This window comes from Cherax quadricarinatus, chromosome 72 (genome assembly GCF_038502225.1).
Source record: "Cherax quadricarinatus isolate ZL_2023a chromosome 72, ASM3850222v1, whole genome shotgun sequence".
Taxonomy (NCBI): Eukaryota; Metazoa; Arthropoda; class Malacostraca; order Decapoda; family Parastacidae; genus Cherax; species Cherax quadricarinatus.
The window spans coordinates 12,995,534-13,012,733 of record NC_091363.1 but is presented as its reverse complement, the minus strand read 5'-3'; the positions used below and the strand labels follow the sequence as shown (position 1 = coordinate 13,012,733).

At 39.1% G+C, this 17,200-nt stretch overlaps 1 protein-coding gene across 1 annotated transcript in view; it reads left to right on the top strand.

Annotated features, from left to right (window-relative positions):
- Nucleotides 1-1,831: 1,831 nt before the first annotated feature.
- Nucleotides 1,832-17,200, top strand: part of bbx (bobby sox) — a 264,193-nt gene continuing 248,824 nt past the window's right edge. Inside the window, exon 1 of the mRNA XM_070100451.1 lies at nt 1,832-2,008. Within this exon, the coding sequence (XP_069956552.1) occupies nt 1,994-2,008 (15 nt within the window). The 5' untranslated portion in view covers nt 1,832-1,993. The remainder of the gene's footprint in view (nt 2,009-17,200) is intronic.

Sequence of the window (17,200 nt, the reverse complement as noted above, 5' to 3'; positions counted from 1 at the left end):
GGGATCAACTGCAGCAACACACCTAAAACTAATAATAACCCAACAAAAAGCTGCAGTAAGAATAATCACTAAATCCCATCCCTGGCAACACCCCCCCCCCACTCTTCATAGATCTAAACTTACTCCCTGTTCAGTACATCCACACTTACTACTGTGCAATCTACATCTACAGGACCTTAAACTCCAATATCAACCTTGACCTAAAATGCTTTCTTGATAGTTGTGACAGAACCCACAGGCATAACACCAGACACAAACATCTCTACGACATTCCCCGTGTCCGACTAAACCTTTACAAAAATTCAGTGTATGTCAAAGGCCCTAAAATCTGGAACACCCTACCTGAGAACTCTAGAACTGCAGACACATTCATCACCTTCAAAACTACCATTAGAAAACATCTTATCTCCCTGATAAACCCCAGCAACTAACTACACGAATACCACCTGGTGGTTCACACTTACACTCACTCACCCATTTGACCATAAACAGAAATATTAATCTCAATCTTAAAATAATGAATCCTATGATACTCCAATACTGAAACTATGTACTGTGCCAAAACCAAAACATTCACATTGCTAAACTCACAAACTAGTATTTAGTCACTTAGCCATAATGCCAACTTACCTCATAATTTGTAATATTTTAAAATAAAGAATTAAACTAAGTCTGCCCGAAATGCCTAGCCATGCTAGGCGTTCTAGTGGTACACTCTGTAATTATTATTTAACTACATGTAAACCACACAACAACCAAATTCTGTAAATTCAACATTGTAATCCTTATAGAGAATAAACTTTGAATTGAATTGAACTGCTGTGAGTTGCATCCCGGGGGAAGAGGGTTAATTAAAGTAAGTTTATTTAGGTATAAGTACACACAAATACAATTATCATAGTGTAAGTTACGGAGAATAACTAAAAAAAAAAAGCCAGTGACTAAATAAGTTTATTCAGGTATACACAAATAGTTACCTAGATTATCATACATAGCAGCATATGTGTAGAAACCTAGGATAATCCCCAAAAAAGTCAGTGACTGAATTCCATTGGGGATAAGCCACTGGGTTAGCCAGGGTTACTAATATTCGGGGTTAATAATAACAAAATCATCGCCTGGATCAAGGCCAACCTCCTGGAGGGGAACTACACCGTATAATGCGCAATACATGTTATAATTTGCTAGAAATTAATTTAGACTCAGTGTTTGCTTTAATACTCTGTATTAAGTGAAGTAGATAGCATAAGAGGCGTGGTTACAGTGTCACTTGACGGTGCCACTGAGTTCCTGGTGATAACTAGTGAGCACGTCAATTAAAACAAGTTAGTCTGTTTATGTTAGGTTATCCTGGGTTTGAGCTGCCAGTTTATCACTTATCATTATGCTTTTTGTAGCCATATTGTACGTGTAGCACTGACTTTAAAATTATATGTAGTGAAAGTATATAAATATTATTAGTGGGTGCCGCTGCCACCACTGCCCTGCCGTCGCCGCCGCCGCCGTCGCCGCCACTGCCACCATCGCCGCCGCCGCCGCCACTACAACACCATCACCACCACAGGAACTCGAGGCGCACCTCGCAACACACATTAATTATCTTCCCTCATCACCACCCACTTTTGCAACTCTCAGTATTTCCCAGATGTTAAAATGGTTTCCAATCCATATAATTTAATTATACATGCAATTGAGGTATGAATAATTATAAAGTAGACAGTAGGAGTGTTGTTGTCATGTAATATTTACATGAGTTGCAGGAGCCGTCGTAGGCACCAGCTGATCGCTACTCTCCTCTCTAACTTTCATGAATTATCAATGAAAGTCACTAAGATTTTTGCCAATTACAGTTGTATTGACATTTAATCGCCAAATCTGTTGTAAATGTGGTAAATTTTAATTGGAATATACTGAAAAAGTTACAAAACTGTCACTAACACGGCAATTTTGTGCCGTCGTGACGTCACATTTGTTTATCGAGAACCTTGGGAGGATGACGAGTGAGGTGGTGAGTGTTGCTCTTATTTTCCTACTTTAATGGAGTATCTAGCAAGTTTTATGTATTGTGATATGTGAATATAGGCGCGTGAATACTCAGGGAAGGCATGGGGATACTTTCCAAGAAAGTTTCCATTTAAAATAAGTGATAAAATTGTTGTTGAAAAGGTGCCAGTGGTGGGGTGGTGACGTCAGGTCGTGTGAGTGAAGAGAGCAAGAGAGAGACTAAGAGTTGCTCTCTAGTCGTTTACTCATTTTTTCATGCCCTTTAATGAATACATATTGATTAACAATTTGAAATGACGTCGCAAAAACAGTTTTGACACTGGTGGAAGTAGCGAGGGTTATTGCTTAAGGGAAGATTGTTATTAGAGTGAGGAAGGTGGAGTGTCCCTGGTCGATGGGGATCTGAGGCAATCCCAGCTGACCTTGACAGACTAAGCAGGCAACAGCAGCCTGCTCATGTTCTTAACTCATGTTCCTGTTCATGTTCTTGCCCCTCATGCATACCTCCTTCACCCCCAGCCTTGCCTCAACCCTCACACTCCTCACAACATGGGTTCACACTCGCTGCAACCTGATGCACCGGTAATCAATACTGACATGACCTTGAAGTACAGTGTATTATTCTTCCTGTTGGGATGATGTTGCAGTCATGAGGATTATCCAGACCTGTTCACCTCCTAGTGCGCTAGCCAGCCGGGCTCAGCTTGGGGTGAGGGAGTCACTGGTAGCAATCTCGCACAACTATTTACCCAGCATTTACTTATTTTCTCATTGCTACATGTAAGCCTGTGCTGCTGTCAGTGTACTCAAGGGTAGAGCAGAAAGTGATGACCTGCAGAAATGTTACATTGCACTAGTGAATGGTCATTTCCTTAGGTAAATGAAATGCAACTTGTGGATTTATTTCTTTTTCACGAATTGTAAAGATATCCTAGGTTAAGTCATCATAAAATATCACCTTTGTATATATAATACTGCAGTTTTGAATTCTGGATGCAGTTTACTTATATGTGCTGTAATACAGTTGAAATTCAAAGTTTAGTGTGAACCTACCAGTTAATGCATCCTTATCCACCTTATCACACCAAGGTGCTAGCACCAATAAGGTGTTCTGATATATTTATTCCTCACAGCATACCGAGTATACAGTTTGAAGTTTCTAGAATGTGTTACAAAAAGCATCCCCACAAAGCAAAACAATTTTTTTTTTTCGGCGAGCTGCAACAGAATGTATAAACACAAAATCCAAGGTGTTCCACTCTACCTGGATAGAAACACCATGCAAATAAAAGGCCCAAATATCTAGAATGCACTACAGGAACATGAAAAAAAAAAATCCCCAACCTGTCAGTTGCTTCAGAAATACTACAAAAAATCACCTCTTGAATTGATGTAAATTTACATATATTGAATATTAATGCATAATATATCTTAATGCAACCTCTTTATCCAGATTCCAAACAGCATTTATATTTATGTACAGTACTTATTGTCACCACTCTATTTCTATATATCATTAATTATAGCCTAACTAAAATAGTTTTATTTTACTCTCCATTTTTGCTACTTAATTATTAGTCATTTATATTTATTTTTCTGTATGTAAAAGAATAGTTATTCTCTATAAAATGTATTTTTTGTTAATGTTTTTGGGTGTCTGGAATGGATTAATTGGATTTGCATTATTTCTTGTGGGAAATATTACTTAAGTTTTCATACAAATCGGTTTTCGGCTGACCTTCTGGAAAAGATTAAAGATGAAAACAGGGTTCCGCTGTAATCATTTCCCATATTTTGTAGGACAAATCATCTTTTTGGGTATTGCTTTTATCAGAGAAATGCAGCAGACTCGGCAACAAATGAATGTGATCAATGGGCATGTCACTGTAAGTTGGTGTTACTATAAATCTGTCTGTACTCCAACACAGTAGTTCCCTGTATCAGCATAATCAGCCTCTATGGTTTACCATGGCCCAGAAATAACCCTTAATTTTACATAATGGTCTCAGAGCACAAAAGTATTGATGGTGGCAGTTCTTTGAAGCCTAAGAGAAGCTTTGAAGTGCTTCCCATCAGTGAATAAGTGCTAATTCTTGACTTAATACAAGAAAGAAAATAGTATGCTGAGGTCGCTAAGATGTACGGAAAGAGTAAATCTTCCATTCGTGAAGTATAATGTACAATGTACAGTGTATTTTATTATCATGTAGTGTCTTATTGTGTATAATTTATCAATTAAACTTTATCATAGGTATATATGTACACGAAAAACGACTTACATATAGGGTTCACTACAATCCACGATTTTGGTTATCCTGCAGTAGGTCTTGGAATGTATCACCTGTGGATACAGGGGGTCTACTGTACTTAGATATATTGTTCTTGTGGGTGTGTGGCATTGGCATTAGTATTGCAATGAACAGATTGAGCTCTGCAACAGTTGTGTCCTTCCCTTGTTGAAGCCCAAGTTCAAGTGATACATAAGAGTTGTCCACTGCATAAGATAAGATTTGTTTGGACTTTTAACCCTTAAACTGTCCAAACGTAGATCTACATTTTTTTCAACATTTGAAAGTATGTAAAAAAGCGTAGAGCTTCTTTTTCTTTTTTTACATTTGAAAACATGTAAAAAAACTCTGATCTACGTTTTTTTTTTATGTTTGAAAATATGTAAAAAAACGTAGATCTACTTTTGGAGCACTATGCATGTGAACGTAGATCTGTTCGGACAGTTTAAGGGTTAACCTAGAGGGTTAGCTACCCAGGATAACCCAAGAAAGTCGGTGCATCATCAAGGATTCTCGCTTATTTCTATTGGGTCCTTCAAGCTTGTCCCCAAGGATGCCACCCACACCAGTCAATTAAACCTAAGTACCTGCTCACTGCTAGGTGAATAAAGACAGCAGGTGTAAAGAAACATGCCCAATGTTTCCACTTTTGATCAATAATGATATTTGTCGGTATGCCATTGCAGAATAGCTGAAAGTGGTCAGGTTCAGCAGAATTATGTGTTGTAAGAATTTGGTTGAATTATGCTATTACTTACATTAAATTGTGAAAGAGTTGGCACAAATGAAGAACTTTACTGCTAGTTACACACCCTCTTGGTCTGCAGGTATTTAATATTTGCCATTGGTGTCACAGTGGTTAGTGGTATCACTGCTGGTGGTGGTGTCACAGCTGGGTTGACACAGCTAGTGGTGGTGTCACAGCTGGGTTGACATGGATAGTGGTGGTGTCACTGGTGTTCATGTTGGCACAGTTAGTGCTGTTATCTCTGTTGGTGCTGCTATGGCTGTTGTCACAGTTAGTGCTCCATGTTATTTTCTGATACTCATGAAAGCACCATGAATGTCACTATCACTATCTCCTGCAACAGTATCATACTGCTTAGGTGTCTTACCATAGAACAAAGAAACGGCACACTAGTTAGTCAGGCCTAATGCAATGCTGCAATGGTGTTTATTTCAATGGAGAATATTCTGCATCATACTTGATATGGCACTCTCCTTATACATATATTCTTCTCCACTCATTGCCCAAATCACTCCGGTTGCTTTGCAGTTCAGGGTAAAGAGATGTCGGCATCTACTTTGTGTGGCAAGACCAGAGGTGGAAGGCACTGCTATATCTTGGGTTGAACTGGCACTTTTTTTCATTCCTGGTTGTATCTTCATTGATGTCCACTTCATGACTAGAAAATGATGCTTCTTTTTAACTCCTCAATGTTTCTGTTGTCAGGATCGAACAAGATTTCTTGGATTTCACTGTGAGAAAGGTTGGGGTGTCAGCCAGCCATGGTGAGCCTATGTTTACTGAGTGATATTACCCACAATGCCCTATGCATACCCATGCAACTGGGATTTTATTTTCCCTAGGTGGCACGAGATAACTAGCAACCCAGCCAAGGCTTAAAATGCCAGCGTGTAGCAAATTTGAGACCTAGAAAAATTGCGTCTGCTAGTATGCCGAACACATTGACATAACCTATGTAATACATAGTATGTTGGACACAATTAAAAGATCAGTGGTTGGATACGGGATTTTAAAGCTCTTTGACTGCATGAAGGCCATTATGGCTACATGTCACCTTTTCATTACCAGTGTGTGTATACACTGAGAGAAATACACCTCTTGGTGTATGTATCCTGCGTTGACAACTTGTAATTAGGTGGCTTATAATTATACTCACTTATATGTTTTGTAAATTTATGTATGTAATATTTTTAATATTTTGTGAAAAAAGGTCACTATGTTGTATATTAGTTACAAATGATGATGTTTATTCATACTAATACATATATTACTATTGATGTGCAATGGACGAACGTAATTTGAACGGGTTCAAAATTTAAAATTGTAATTTCTCTGTGAGGCCTGGTCACAGACTGGGCTGTGGGAGTGTTAACCCCCAAAACCCTCTCCAGGTATACTCCATGTATACAGTGTATAGTTTACATGTAGTAAAATATTGTTAAGCAGAAAGAAAGCCACTAGCATGCATGATCATTTCAGGCAGATTAATCCAGGTGCTTACACAGTACAGCCTCTCCTCACTTAATGACAGAGTTCTGTTCCTAAGACTGTCATTAAATAAATTCGTTGCTAAGTGAGGAGCATACTATAATGGTAGTGGGTTTGTGTTAACCATCTTCGATATTTTTTTAATATCATCTTTGTACCATTTATAACATTTCTGGTATATTTTTAAATGTTTATGCAGTAGTGTACTGTATATTGTAATAAACATTATTTAGGTATAAATGCTGGTCAGAGAGCCCGTCATAAGTTCGAGGCATCGGTAAACAAGTACGTCGCTAAGTGAGGAGAGGCTGCACTTAAAAGTAGACAGGTTATGAAGTGTTAAATTTTAATTATACATTATTACAAAAATAGAGGTAGCAAAAATTTTATAAGTAATGAAATTTAAAGTAGAGAGGTTTGTTTCTGAAAGCTACACTACCAATGATTTGCAAGACTTAATGGAGTGAAAACATTTTGGAAAAATAGGACTGCATTCCTCAGACTTCGAAGAGAGTTATAAATTTTTTAATGTTATAATGCCTCAAAAAATAAGTTTCTGAACTCTAGTGAGGTTCAGACTGTGAACAGGAAGAGCACATGCAGCTAAAAAGCAATTTCATTAATACTGAGGAATATTTGTTACCCATCAGTCAGATTGCTGATGCTTAATGTCCTAAAGAGAGTGGAGAGGTTGGCTGTGGCCCAGCTGGGCTGAGGTTGATGGTTGGGGTTGATGTGAAGTTGAAGGTTAGAGCTCTTGGAGTGCAGCCCACTTTATACAGCCCAATGTGCATTCTAAACCAGTTAAATTATCCAGCTTTACATGTGTACTTGTTTTTGGGCTGTCGTTCCTCCTCATACTCTGTTTTATAGTGTGATAATTCTCTTTACTGAATAAATAATAAGGCTTGTCAATCCAAACATTTGGCAAACTTTCTGTTTTATTTAGCTGTAATGAACTATTCCTCATCCTTTTCACTGTGTCACATTGAAGATTACTCATTCAACAAGTGTATCTTCATTTCATTGTCTCAAATTGAACGAATTGTTGATTCTCAAACACTGCTCGTTCTCTCTCCGTGATACATTAATGTGTATATTAATTATGATAGTGATGAAATAAGACATTTATTTGGAGTATTAACCCTTAAACGGTCCAAAGAGATTGACGTTCAAGTTCGTAGTGCTACAAAAGTAGATCTACTTTTTTTTTACATATTTTCAAATATAACAAAAAAAAAATGTAGATAAAAGTTTTTTTACACGTTTTCAAATGTAAAACAAAAAAGATCTACATTTTTTACATACTTTCAGATGTTGAAAAAAACGTATATATACGTTTGGACCATTTAAGGGTTAATATCTATTTACAAAATACATGGCAGTGATATGACAGATAACTGATTTAACAAGTGATATGATTACCCTTTGCTTTTATAAGCATTGCCACATGCTTTGGCATAAAATTGACAAATATTGAACACATTTTGGCAAGTTCTTTGTTGTGGTACCAGGTCCTAATAACAGAAGCAATTAGTATTTCCACAGTTGAACAGTCCAGTTTCTCAATCCTGTATTTGGTTATTGCCCATAGATTCTCAATTGGATTGAGGTCGGGTGAGTTTCCAGGTCAATTTAGAATGCTTAGCCCACTTATTTCAAAGAATGTCAGTATTATACACAACCCACACATAGAAGAGAGGAACCTACAGCAATGTTTCAGTCTGATTTGGACCATTTGCAAAGTCACACTAACAAAAAGGACAGGAGGGAGTATATGTAGGCAGGAGGAGGTAATGGTAGTAGTGGAGGTAGAAGGTAGTAGTAGTGGGGATTGTAGTATGGAGGAGGAGGAGGGGGAGCCAGTCAAATGCTAAGAAAGAGGAATACTGCAAGGGAACTAGGTGCCCACAGAGGGTAAGAGCAAGAACACAGAGGGGAAGGGGAAATAAAATAAAGTTTGTTCAGTACTCGAGTAGCTGTGTGCCAAAGAATTGGTACTGGTGGATATTGGCTAATTTTGATGCTATCATGTATTAGCAAATTTTAGTGGTTTTAGTATGATTACTGTGAAACCCTGGGTTTCAGCTGTAATCCGTTCCAGGAGCTAGGCCTAAACGCAAAATGGCTGAGAGGCGAAGCAGTATTTCCCATAAGAAATAATGTAAATAAAATTAATCTGTTCCAGACCCACAAAAATATTCTCAAAAATACATTTTTTAAATAACTTTAGTTTTACATACACACAACACAGATAAATACATGTACTATATGTATATTATAGTATAGGTAAATTAAAATTTAACCCTTAAACGGTCCAAACGTATATATACGTTCACGCGCGTAGCGCCCCAAACGTATATATACGTTCTCTTTGTCATTCATTCAACATTGCCACAATAAGCCTGAGTCACCTAGACATGAGAGAATGGGTGTGTGCACTCACTGTGTTCCATATTAAAATAATTGGGGATGCCTGGGTACCATATGCTCTTTTTTCCTTTTAAAAGAAAAGACTTCTTTTTTCCTCAAAAAATTTGAGGCGCTACGCGAGTGAATGTATATATACGTTTGGACCGTTTAAGGGTTAAATAAACATTTAAAATAACATTCACTTACCTTTATTGAAGAGACTTACTGGGATCTGGAAGATAGGGAGGAGGAAAGAGGGAGGACTTATTGTTTGGAAGGGGAATCCCCTTCCATAAAGACTTTAGGTAACAAGTCCTTATCTGGGGTTACTTCCCTTCTTTGTCTTCTAAAGCCACTAGGACCAGCTTGAGAGTCACTGGACCCGGTCTTGCACAGTAACTGTCAGGAGTGCTCTTGTTTCTGGTGTCTAAGATTTCTCTGAAGTGGGACAAGGTTTTGTCACTGAACATGTTGCAGACATGGCATGTTTCAGCTTGGTCAGGGTGATACTTTTCAACAAAAGTTTGCAACTCATTCCACTTTGCACACTTTTCACAGTCACAATTAATGGCTGTCTGGCTGGCTGCCTGGGTGGCTGGCTGCCTGCCTGGCTGGCTGCCTGGCTGGCTGGATTGCTGCCTGGCTGGTTGGCTGGCTGGGATGGATGGATGGATGGCTGCCTGGCTGGCAGGATGAGAGTGCAGTGTAATGTTCACTCAAGGGTAAATAACGGTAAACTGGCTGATGACACCTGCGAGGGCAGGCATGCAAGCATGGGCAGGCAGACAGGTCTGGTACACCAGCCGAAACCCAGGGTAATGGCTGAAATGCAGGACAAAATTTGGCAGAAAAAAGCGGGTGAAACCCAAAGCGGTCGATTCCCAGGGTGGCCAAAACCCGGGTTTCACCGTATGTACAGGCATACCTCGTTAATATGGTGCTTACTTCAGAGTGCTTTGCTAGTACGGTGCTTGTCAGTAATATAAATGTTTATTATTTTTGGTGCTTGCTTTGCTCTTAACCCGTAAACGGTCCAAACGTATATATACGTTTTTTCAACATTTGAAAGTATGTAAAAAAAGTAGATCTTCTTTTTGTTTTTTTACATTTGAAAATGTGTAAAAAAACTTTGATCTACTTTTTTTTTGTTATATTTGAAAATGTAAAAAAAATGTAGATCCACTTTTGTAGCACTACACATGTGAACGTAGATCTGCTTGGACCGTTTACGGGTTAAGATGGTTTTTGGCAATTTAAAATTTTTCTTTATTTATTATTTTTAAATTTTGGATGATTTTTTAGGTCTAGCACTATTGCACATTTAAGAAATGATAGTGTAAACATGCTTTTAGGCTTTTATATGCACTGACAAGTAGAAAAAAGGCTGTAATTCACCTTAAGGCAACAGTCTGGAACCTAACCCACTGTATTAGTGAGGTTTGCCTCTAAGTGCTCCTTGACTTATGATGGGGTTATGTTTCAATGAACCTGTCATAAGTTGAAAATGCTGTAAATTGAATATGAATATGATAAATAAGAAAATAAATAACTAGTCAGTAAATAAGTAAATAAAGAATTACTGTAACTAAATACCAGTATTGAAAAGTAAATAAAGGAATACAATTTTATCCTATCAATAAATGTCCAGTACTGTACAGAACAAAAAAAAGTTTTACAGTACATTGAATTGACTTGATTACTGAAGGACAATACAGGTACAGTACATGTAGTGATATGTTGTACAGGTACTCCATTAGTCAGCTGAAAGCACACTGGGCCTGAAGAATGTTGTGAAGCGTTAAACTAACATTAATTGCTGGAAGTTGATGCTGGGAAGGAAGGCACTGGATTGTCGACACTTGTTGATGGTTCAGGAACAGGAGCAGGCTTCTTTAGGAAGCTATCAAGTTTTGATTGGACAGTTTGCTGCTGCTTTTCATTATAAATTTCTTTATAGCAAGCAAGAGCATCCTGTATTTGTCTTTCAAATTTTGCAAATCTCTCATAATTGACTTCCATTTCCTCTGTCATCTGCAAACCTGTATTGAAACAAGCAAAGTCTTTTGCAATTTTTTTTTATTGTGAACTTTCTTGGTGTGTTGTGTATAACTTCTGCTTCCTGTGCGTCTGCTTCTTTACTTCTTGCTTCCTCCAGTTTGATCAGCTCCTCATGGGATGGATGCTGCTATCGCCTGGCATCAGAAGAAAGTATCGTACAGCATATTGCTAGCCCAGGAATAGATAAAAATTCAAAGCTTGATGACTACTGAATGTCTATCACTATTGCACCATTGTAAAGCCGAAATATCCTAAGTCGAACCATCATACAGCAAGGAGCATCTGTAGTTTAGAAAACTGACAAGTTGATGAGTGAAACACTTGTGCAACACTTGGGTATCTTTACTGTGGAAACCTTATGCCAATCAATAGCTTTAGCAGTTCAGTACAGAGAAAAAAAATGATTGACGATGTTAAGGAGTTTTAGGTCATCAGTATCTCAGCCTTGAAATTTTGTTCAGTGCACAAGACTTTATAAAAATATGGCACATGCACATAGAAGGGGCTTATATACTGAAAATAAGTGAGGCAAAGCAATTGAAGGTGGCATCCCTCATGGACAAAATCCACTAGTAGGAGGAGGTCATACCATTAGGTTAGGCAAGCTTTGAAGAATTTCTTGTATCAAGATTCCAAGATGTTGCTGTGTCAGACAGATATTATTATGTAAATGGTTCAGAATACTTGCAGGTAAATTAATGAAGCACTTTGTGCAACACTTGGGTATATCTATTGTGGAAGTGGTTTTCTAAACTGTTTGTATAATACCTGTCTGACAGCAGCATCTTGGAATCTTAATAGAGAATTTTTTAATGCTTGTCAAACCTATTGGCATGACCTACTTCCACAAGTGGATTTTATCTACCAACTGCTTTGCCTCACCTCTGGTATAAAGGCCCCTTTTCCATGCCTGTGATGTATTTTTATCAAGACTGATGCACTGAACACATCATCCCCAGACTGAGGGACTGATTACCTCAAACTCCTTCACATCTACCATTTTTTTTTTTTGCATTGGACTGATGAAGCCACTGTCTGGTGAAACGTTTCCACAATAACCTAACCTAATTTCAGTTCGCAAATCTGGAACCAGTCTCCAGTATTTTTTGGATAAAAACAATAAAATTTGGTTTTAAATAATAATGCGTACACTGGAACCTCGGCTTACGAATTTAATCCATTCTGTGACTTTGTTCATATCCTGAGTTGTTTGTATGCTGAGTCAATTTTACTCGTTTAAATTATTTGAAATGCAATTAATCCGTTCCAGCCTCTCAGGAGGCATAACAAAATAATGCTAATATCAACTCTGTAGCTTAGTTATCTATCGCAATTCATCTAATATGACATAATGAACAATATTAATAACATAGAAACATGATATATACTCTAGAATGAATAAAATAGGCCATAATATGGCAAGCGATAGCAACGCTGGCAGTGGCAGAAATCATTCGCCATTTACTCTCTCACTCTAGTATCTTCCCAGTCCATAACCCCACACCTAGCTTGTATTTATCTATGATTAGTGGTGAGGTTGTCACATATGTAACCACAGGTGTGGTCAAGACAGATGTATATACAGTGGACCCCTGCACTAATGCCGGAAAAAGGGTCCCCCCCCAGTACCAACAATGCCACCAGTCCGATAACATTCTTCTTTGCAAATATACAGGGTCTAAAGCCAGCAACAAACAACAAAATACCTTTCATCCGTGGACTGCTTGCAGAGGCAAAGGCAATGTTCGCGGCTTTCACTGAGACCCACATAAAGGATCACTTGGACAACGAAATATGGATCCCAGGTTACAACCTATACAGATGTGACAGAGTGAACAGGCAAAAGGGGGGGGTTGGCCTGTACATTGCAGAGTCACTTGTTTGCACAGAACTGCTAAATGCCTCAAATGATGTAGTGGAAGTTTTAGCAGTAAAGGTCGAGAACCAAAACCTAGTCATTGTGATAGTCTACAAGCCTCCGGATGCAACATCCCAGCAAATTCCAGGAACAGCTGTTAAAAATTGACCACTGTCTGGAAAACCTTCCAGCTCCTGCACCCAACATCTTGCTCCTGGGGGATTTCAACTTAAGGCACCTAAAATGGAGGAATATAGCAAATAATATTGTTGCAGTAATAACACCAGGAGGCAGCTCTGATGAAAACTCACACTCACGCGAGCTTTTAAATCTCTGCACAAAATTCAATTTAAACCAGCAAATAATAGAGCCTACTAGACTGGAGAATACACTAGACCTCATCTTCACTAACAATGATGATCTGATAAGAAATATCACCATATCAAAAACAATATACTCAGATCACAACATAATTGAGGTTCAGTCATGTATGCGCGGAGCCCCAGACCGACATAAGGAGATTAGTCACGAGGGAGCATTCACCAAATTCAACTTCAATAACAAAAACATAAAGTGGGACCAAGTAAACCAAGTCCTAACCGATATAAGCTGGGAAGATATACTAAGCAACACAGACCCCAACTTATGCCTAGAACAGATTAACTCGGTAGCACTCGATGTATGCACAAGGCTTATTCCTCTAAGAAAAAGGAGGAGTAGATGTAAAACAGAAAGAGACAGGCGCTCCCTTTACAGGCGACGGAAAAGAATAACAGAGCGGCTAAAAGAGGTCAATATATCTGAAATGCGTAGGGAGACACTGGTCAGAGAAATAGCAAGCATCGAACTTAAGCTAAAAGAATCCTTTAGGAGTCAGGAATCGCGGGAAGAACTAAAAGCCATAAATGAAATCGAAAGAAACCCAAAGTATTTCTTCTCCTATGCCAAATCAAAATCGAGAACAACGTCCAGTATTGGGCCCCTACTTAAACAAGATGGGTCCTACACAGATGACAACAAGGAAATGAGTGAGCTACTCAAGGGGAGATTGAGGTTTCCCGCGCGCGGAGCAAAAAAAAATTCGAAAATATATGAAAACTGAGTTATTGTTACCAAAAAATAGCTGAACTTTCTGGCTACACGCTGGTATAATTATTATCCTTGTACGATGTTTCTAAAAGGAATTACAGCCATTTATAACAGGCATGGTGACAGCGCTGACGCGACATAGTGCGTACGAAGCGCTGACTCAGCTTTGTTGACGTTTTCGTTACGTTTTTCCCCGTGTTATTTTATCGTTTTCGTACATCTTTTTATGTCTAATATAATACAAATTCACCATCTGAGATCATTGCAGAGTGGGTGGAGCTAATGTGATCAAGGAACCAATCGGGAACCCCTGGGAATAGTGCATAAAATGGCCGACACCTCCAGCCAACAAAATATTCCATACCCACGCTAATATCAATTATAAGGCTTATTTATCTATCACAATTGATCTATTATGATATAATGCAATATAATAATAGCATATAAACATAAAAAGTACACCTCAAAAAAAAATATATAGCATAATATGACGCCCCGAGGAATAAATTTCTATCGATATTTCCCCTGAAGGTGAAGAGAAGGTCCGCCCTCTCTCATCAGTGATGAGAGAAAACGGATTTACAATGGTTATCTGTAATAAACACTCGTAGGCCGCGGAAAAAGTGTAAAATAAAGCGAATTTTTCGGGGAAAATTTTTTTTCCCGGGCAGCGGGGGTGCCGCGCGCTGCGGCCTATATCTCGAAAGTAACTTATTTACCTATTTAGGGGGACTCCATCCTTATTTATGAATGAATTGACTTGATTTTCACAACAAACATAGGAGAATGATTGCTTTACAAGGTAGTGTGTACCTTTCTGAACTATCCCAAATATTTTTAGATTTATGTGGGCAACAAGACCGACATCTTCCAATATATCAAAAAAGTTATGAAACTTTATTTTTTTTTAGCAAGAAGATAAGGTTTATTTTAGAATTGTCAATGACAAGTGATGGAATTAGAGTTGTTCTAGCAGCAGCAAGTGTCAAAACCACTTGTCCGAGTACCACTGACAAACTGTGCCCTGCCAAATGCAATTTTTCGTAAATTTTGCATATTTCATTTCCTTTTTGGCCGATATGATTGAAACTTCAGCACAGCATACTCGATATAACCTTCTAATAGTACACCAAAAATGAACGTAATCGGTCCATAAAAAAAGGTTCGTTAACATGCGGCCAACATCTTCCCTCAAGTCCCAATATGACTCAGTTTTTAGCAAGCCGCTAACCAGACTGAGAGTCGAAGATCAAAATGAATTTTTTATGAGAGAGCCACAAAATTTGATTAACACAAGCCTATCCGATGTTATCCTGACGCCAAATGACTTCGAACAGGCGATAAATGACATGCCCATGCACTCTGCCCCAGGGCCAGACTCATGGAACTCTGTGTTCATCAAGAACTGCAAGAAGCCCCTATCACGAGCCTTTTCCATCCTATGGAGAGGGAGCATGGACACGGGGGTCGTCCCACAGTTACTAAAAACAACAGACATAGCCCCACTCCACAAAGGGGGCAGTAAAGCAACAGCAAAGAACTACAGACCAATAGCACTAACATCCCATATCATAAAAATCTTTGAAAGGGTCCTAAGAAACAAGATCACCACGCATCTAGAAACCCATCAGTTACACAACCCAGGGCAACATGGGTTTAGAACAGGTCGCTCCTGTCTGTCTCAACTATTGGACCACTACGACAAGGTCCTAAATGCACTAGAAGACAAAAAGAATGCAGATGTAATATATACAGACTTTGCAAAAGCCTTCGACAAGTGTGACCATGGCGTAATAGCGCACAAAATGCGTGCTAAAGGAATAACAGGAAAAGTCGGTCGATGAATCTATAATTTCCTCACTAACAGAACACAGAGAGTAGTCGTCAACAGAGTAAAGTCCGAGGCAGCTATGGTGAAAAGCTCTGTTCCACAAGGCACAGTACACGCTCCCATCTTGTTCCTCATCCTTATATCCGACATAGACAAGGATGTCAGCCACAGCACCGTGTCTTCCTTTGCAGATGACACCCGAATCTGCATGACAGTGTCTTCCATTGCAGACACTGCAAAGCTCCAGGCAGACATCAACCAAATCTTTCAGTGGGCTGCAGAAAACAATATGAAGTTCAACGATGAGAAATTTCAATTACTCAGATATGGTAAACATGAGGAAATTAAATCTTCATCAGAGTACAAAACAAATTCTGGCCACAAAATAGAGCGAAACACCAACGTCAAAGACCTGGGAGTGATCATGTCGGAGGATCTCACCTTCAAGGACCATAACATTGTATCAATCGCATCTGCTAGAAAAATGACAGGATGGATAATGAGAACCTTCAAAACTAGGGAGGCCAAGCCCATGATGACACTCTTCAGGTCACTTGTTCTATCTAGGCTGGAATATTGCTGCACACTAACAGCACCTTTCAAGGCAGGTGAAATTGCCGACCTAGAAAATGTACAGAGAACTTTCACGGCGCACATAACGGAGATAAAACACCTCAATTATTGGGAGCGCTTGAGGTTCCTAAACCTGTATTCCCTGGAACGCAGGAGGGAGAGATACATGATTATATACACCTGGAAAATCCTAGAGGGACTAGTACCGAACTTGCACACGAAAATCACCCACTACGAAAGCAAAAGACTTGGCAGACGATGCACCATCCCCCCAATGAAAAGCAGGGGTGTCACTAGCACGTTAAGAGACCATACAATAAGTGTCAGGGGCCCGAGACTGTTCAACTGCCTCCCAGCACACATAAGGGGGATTACCAACAGACCCCTGGCAGTCTTCAAGCTGGCACTGGACAAGCACCTAAAGTCAGTTCCGGATCAGCCGGGCTGTGGCTCGTATGTTGGTTTGCGTGCAGCCAGCAGCAACAGCCTGGTTGATCAGGCTCTGATCCACCAGGAGGCCTGGTCTCAGACCGGGCCGCGGGGGCGTTGACCCCCGGAACTCTCTCCAGGTAAACTCCAGGTAATAGCGACTTTAATCCGTGCAAGAGCGCTCATTGTTACGCGAAATGATCGGTATGCGAATGAATTTTCCCCATAAGAAATAATGGAAATCAAATTAATCCGTGCAAGACACCCAAAAGTATGAAAAAAAAATTTTTACCACATGAAATATACATTTTCCTACACACAAAGAGAAGGATACATGCACAATATATATTGTGCATGTACTACTCTACTAAATGAAGAATAAATGACACCTTTATTGAAGATGCAGCAATGACTGATGAGAC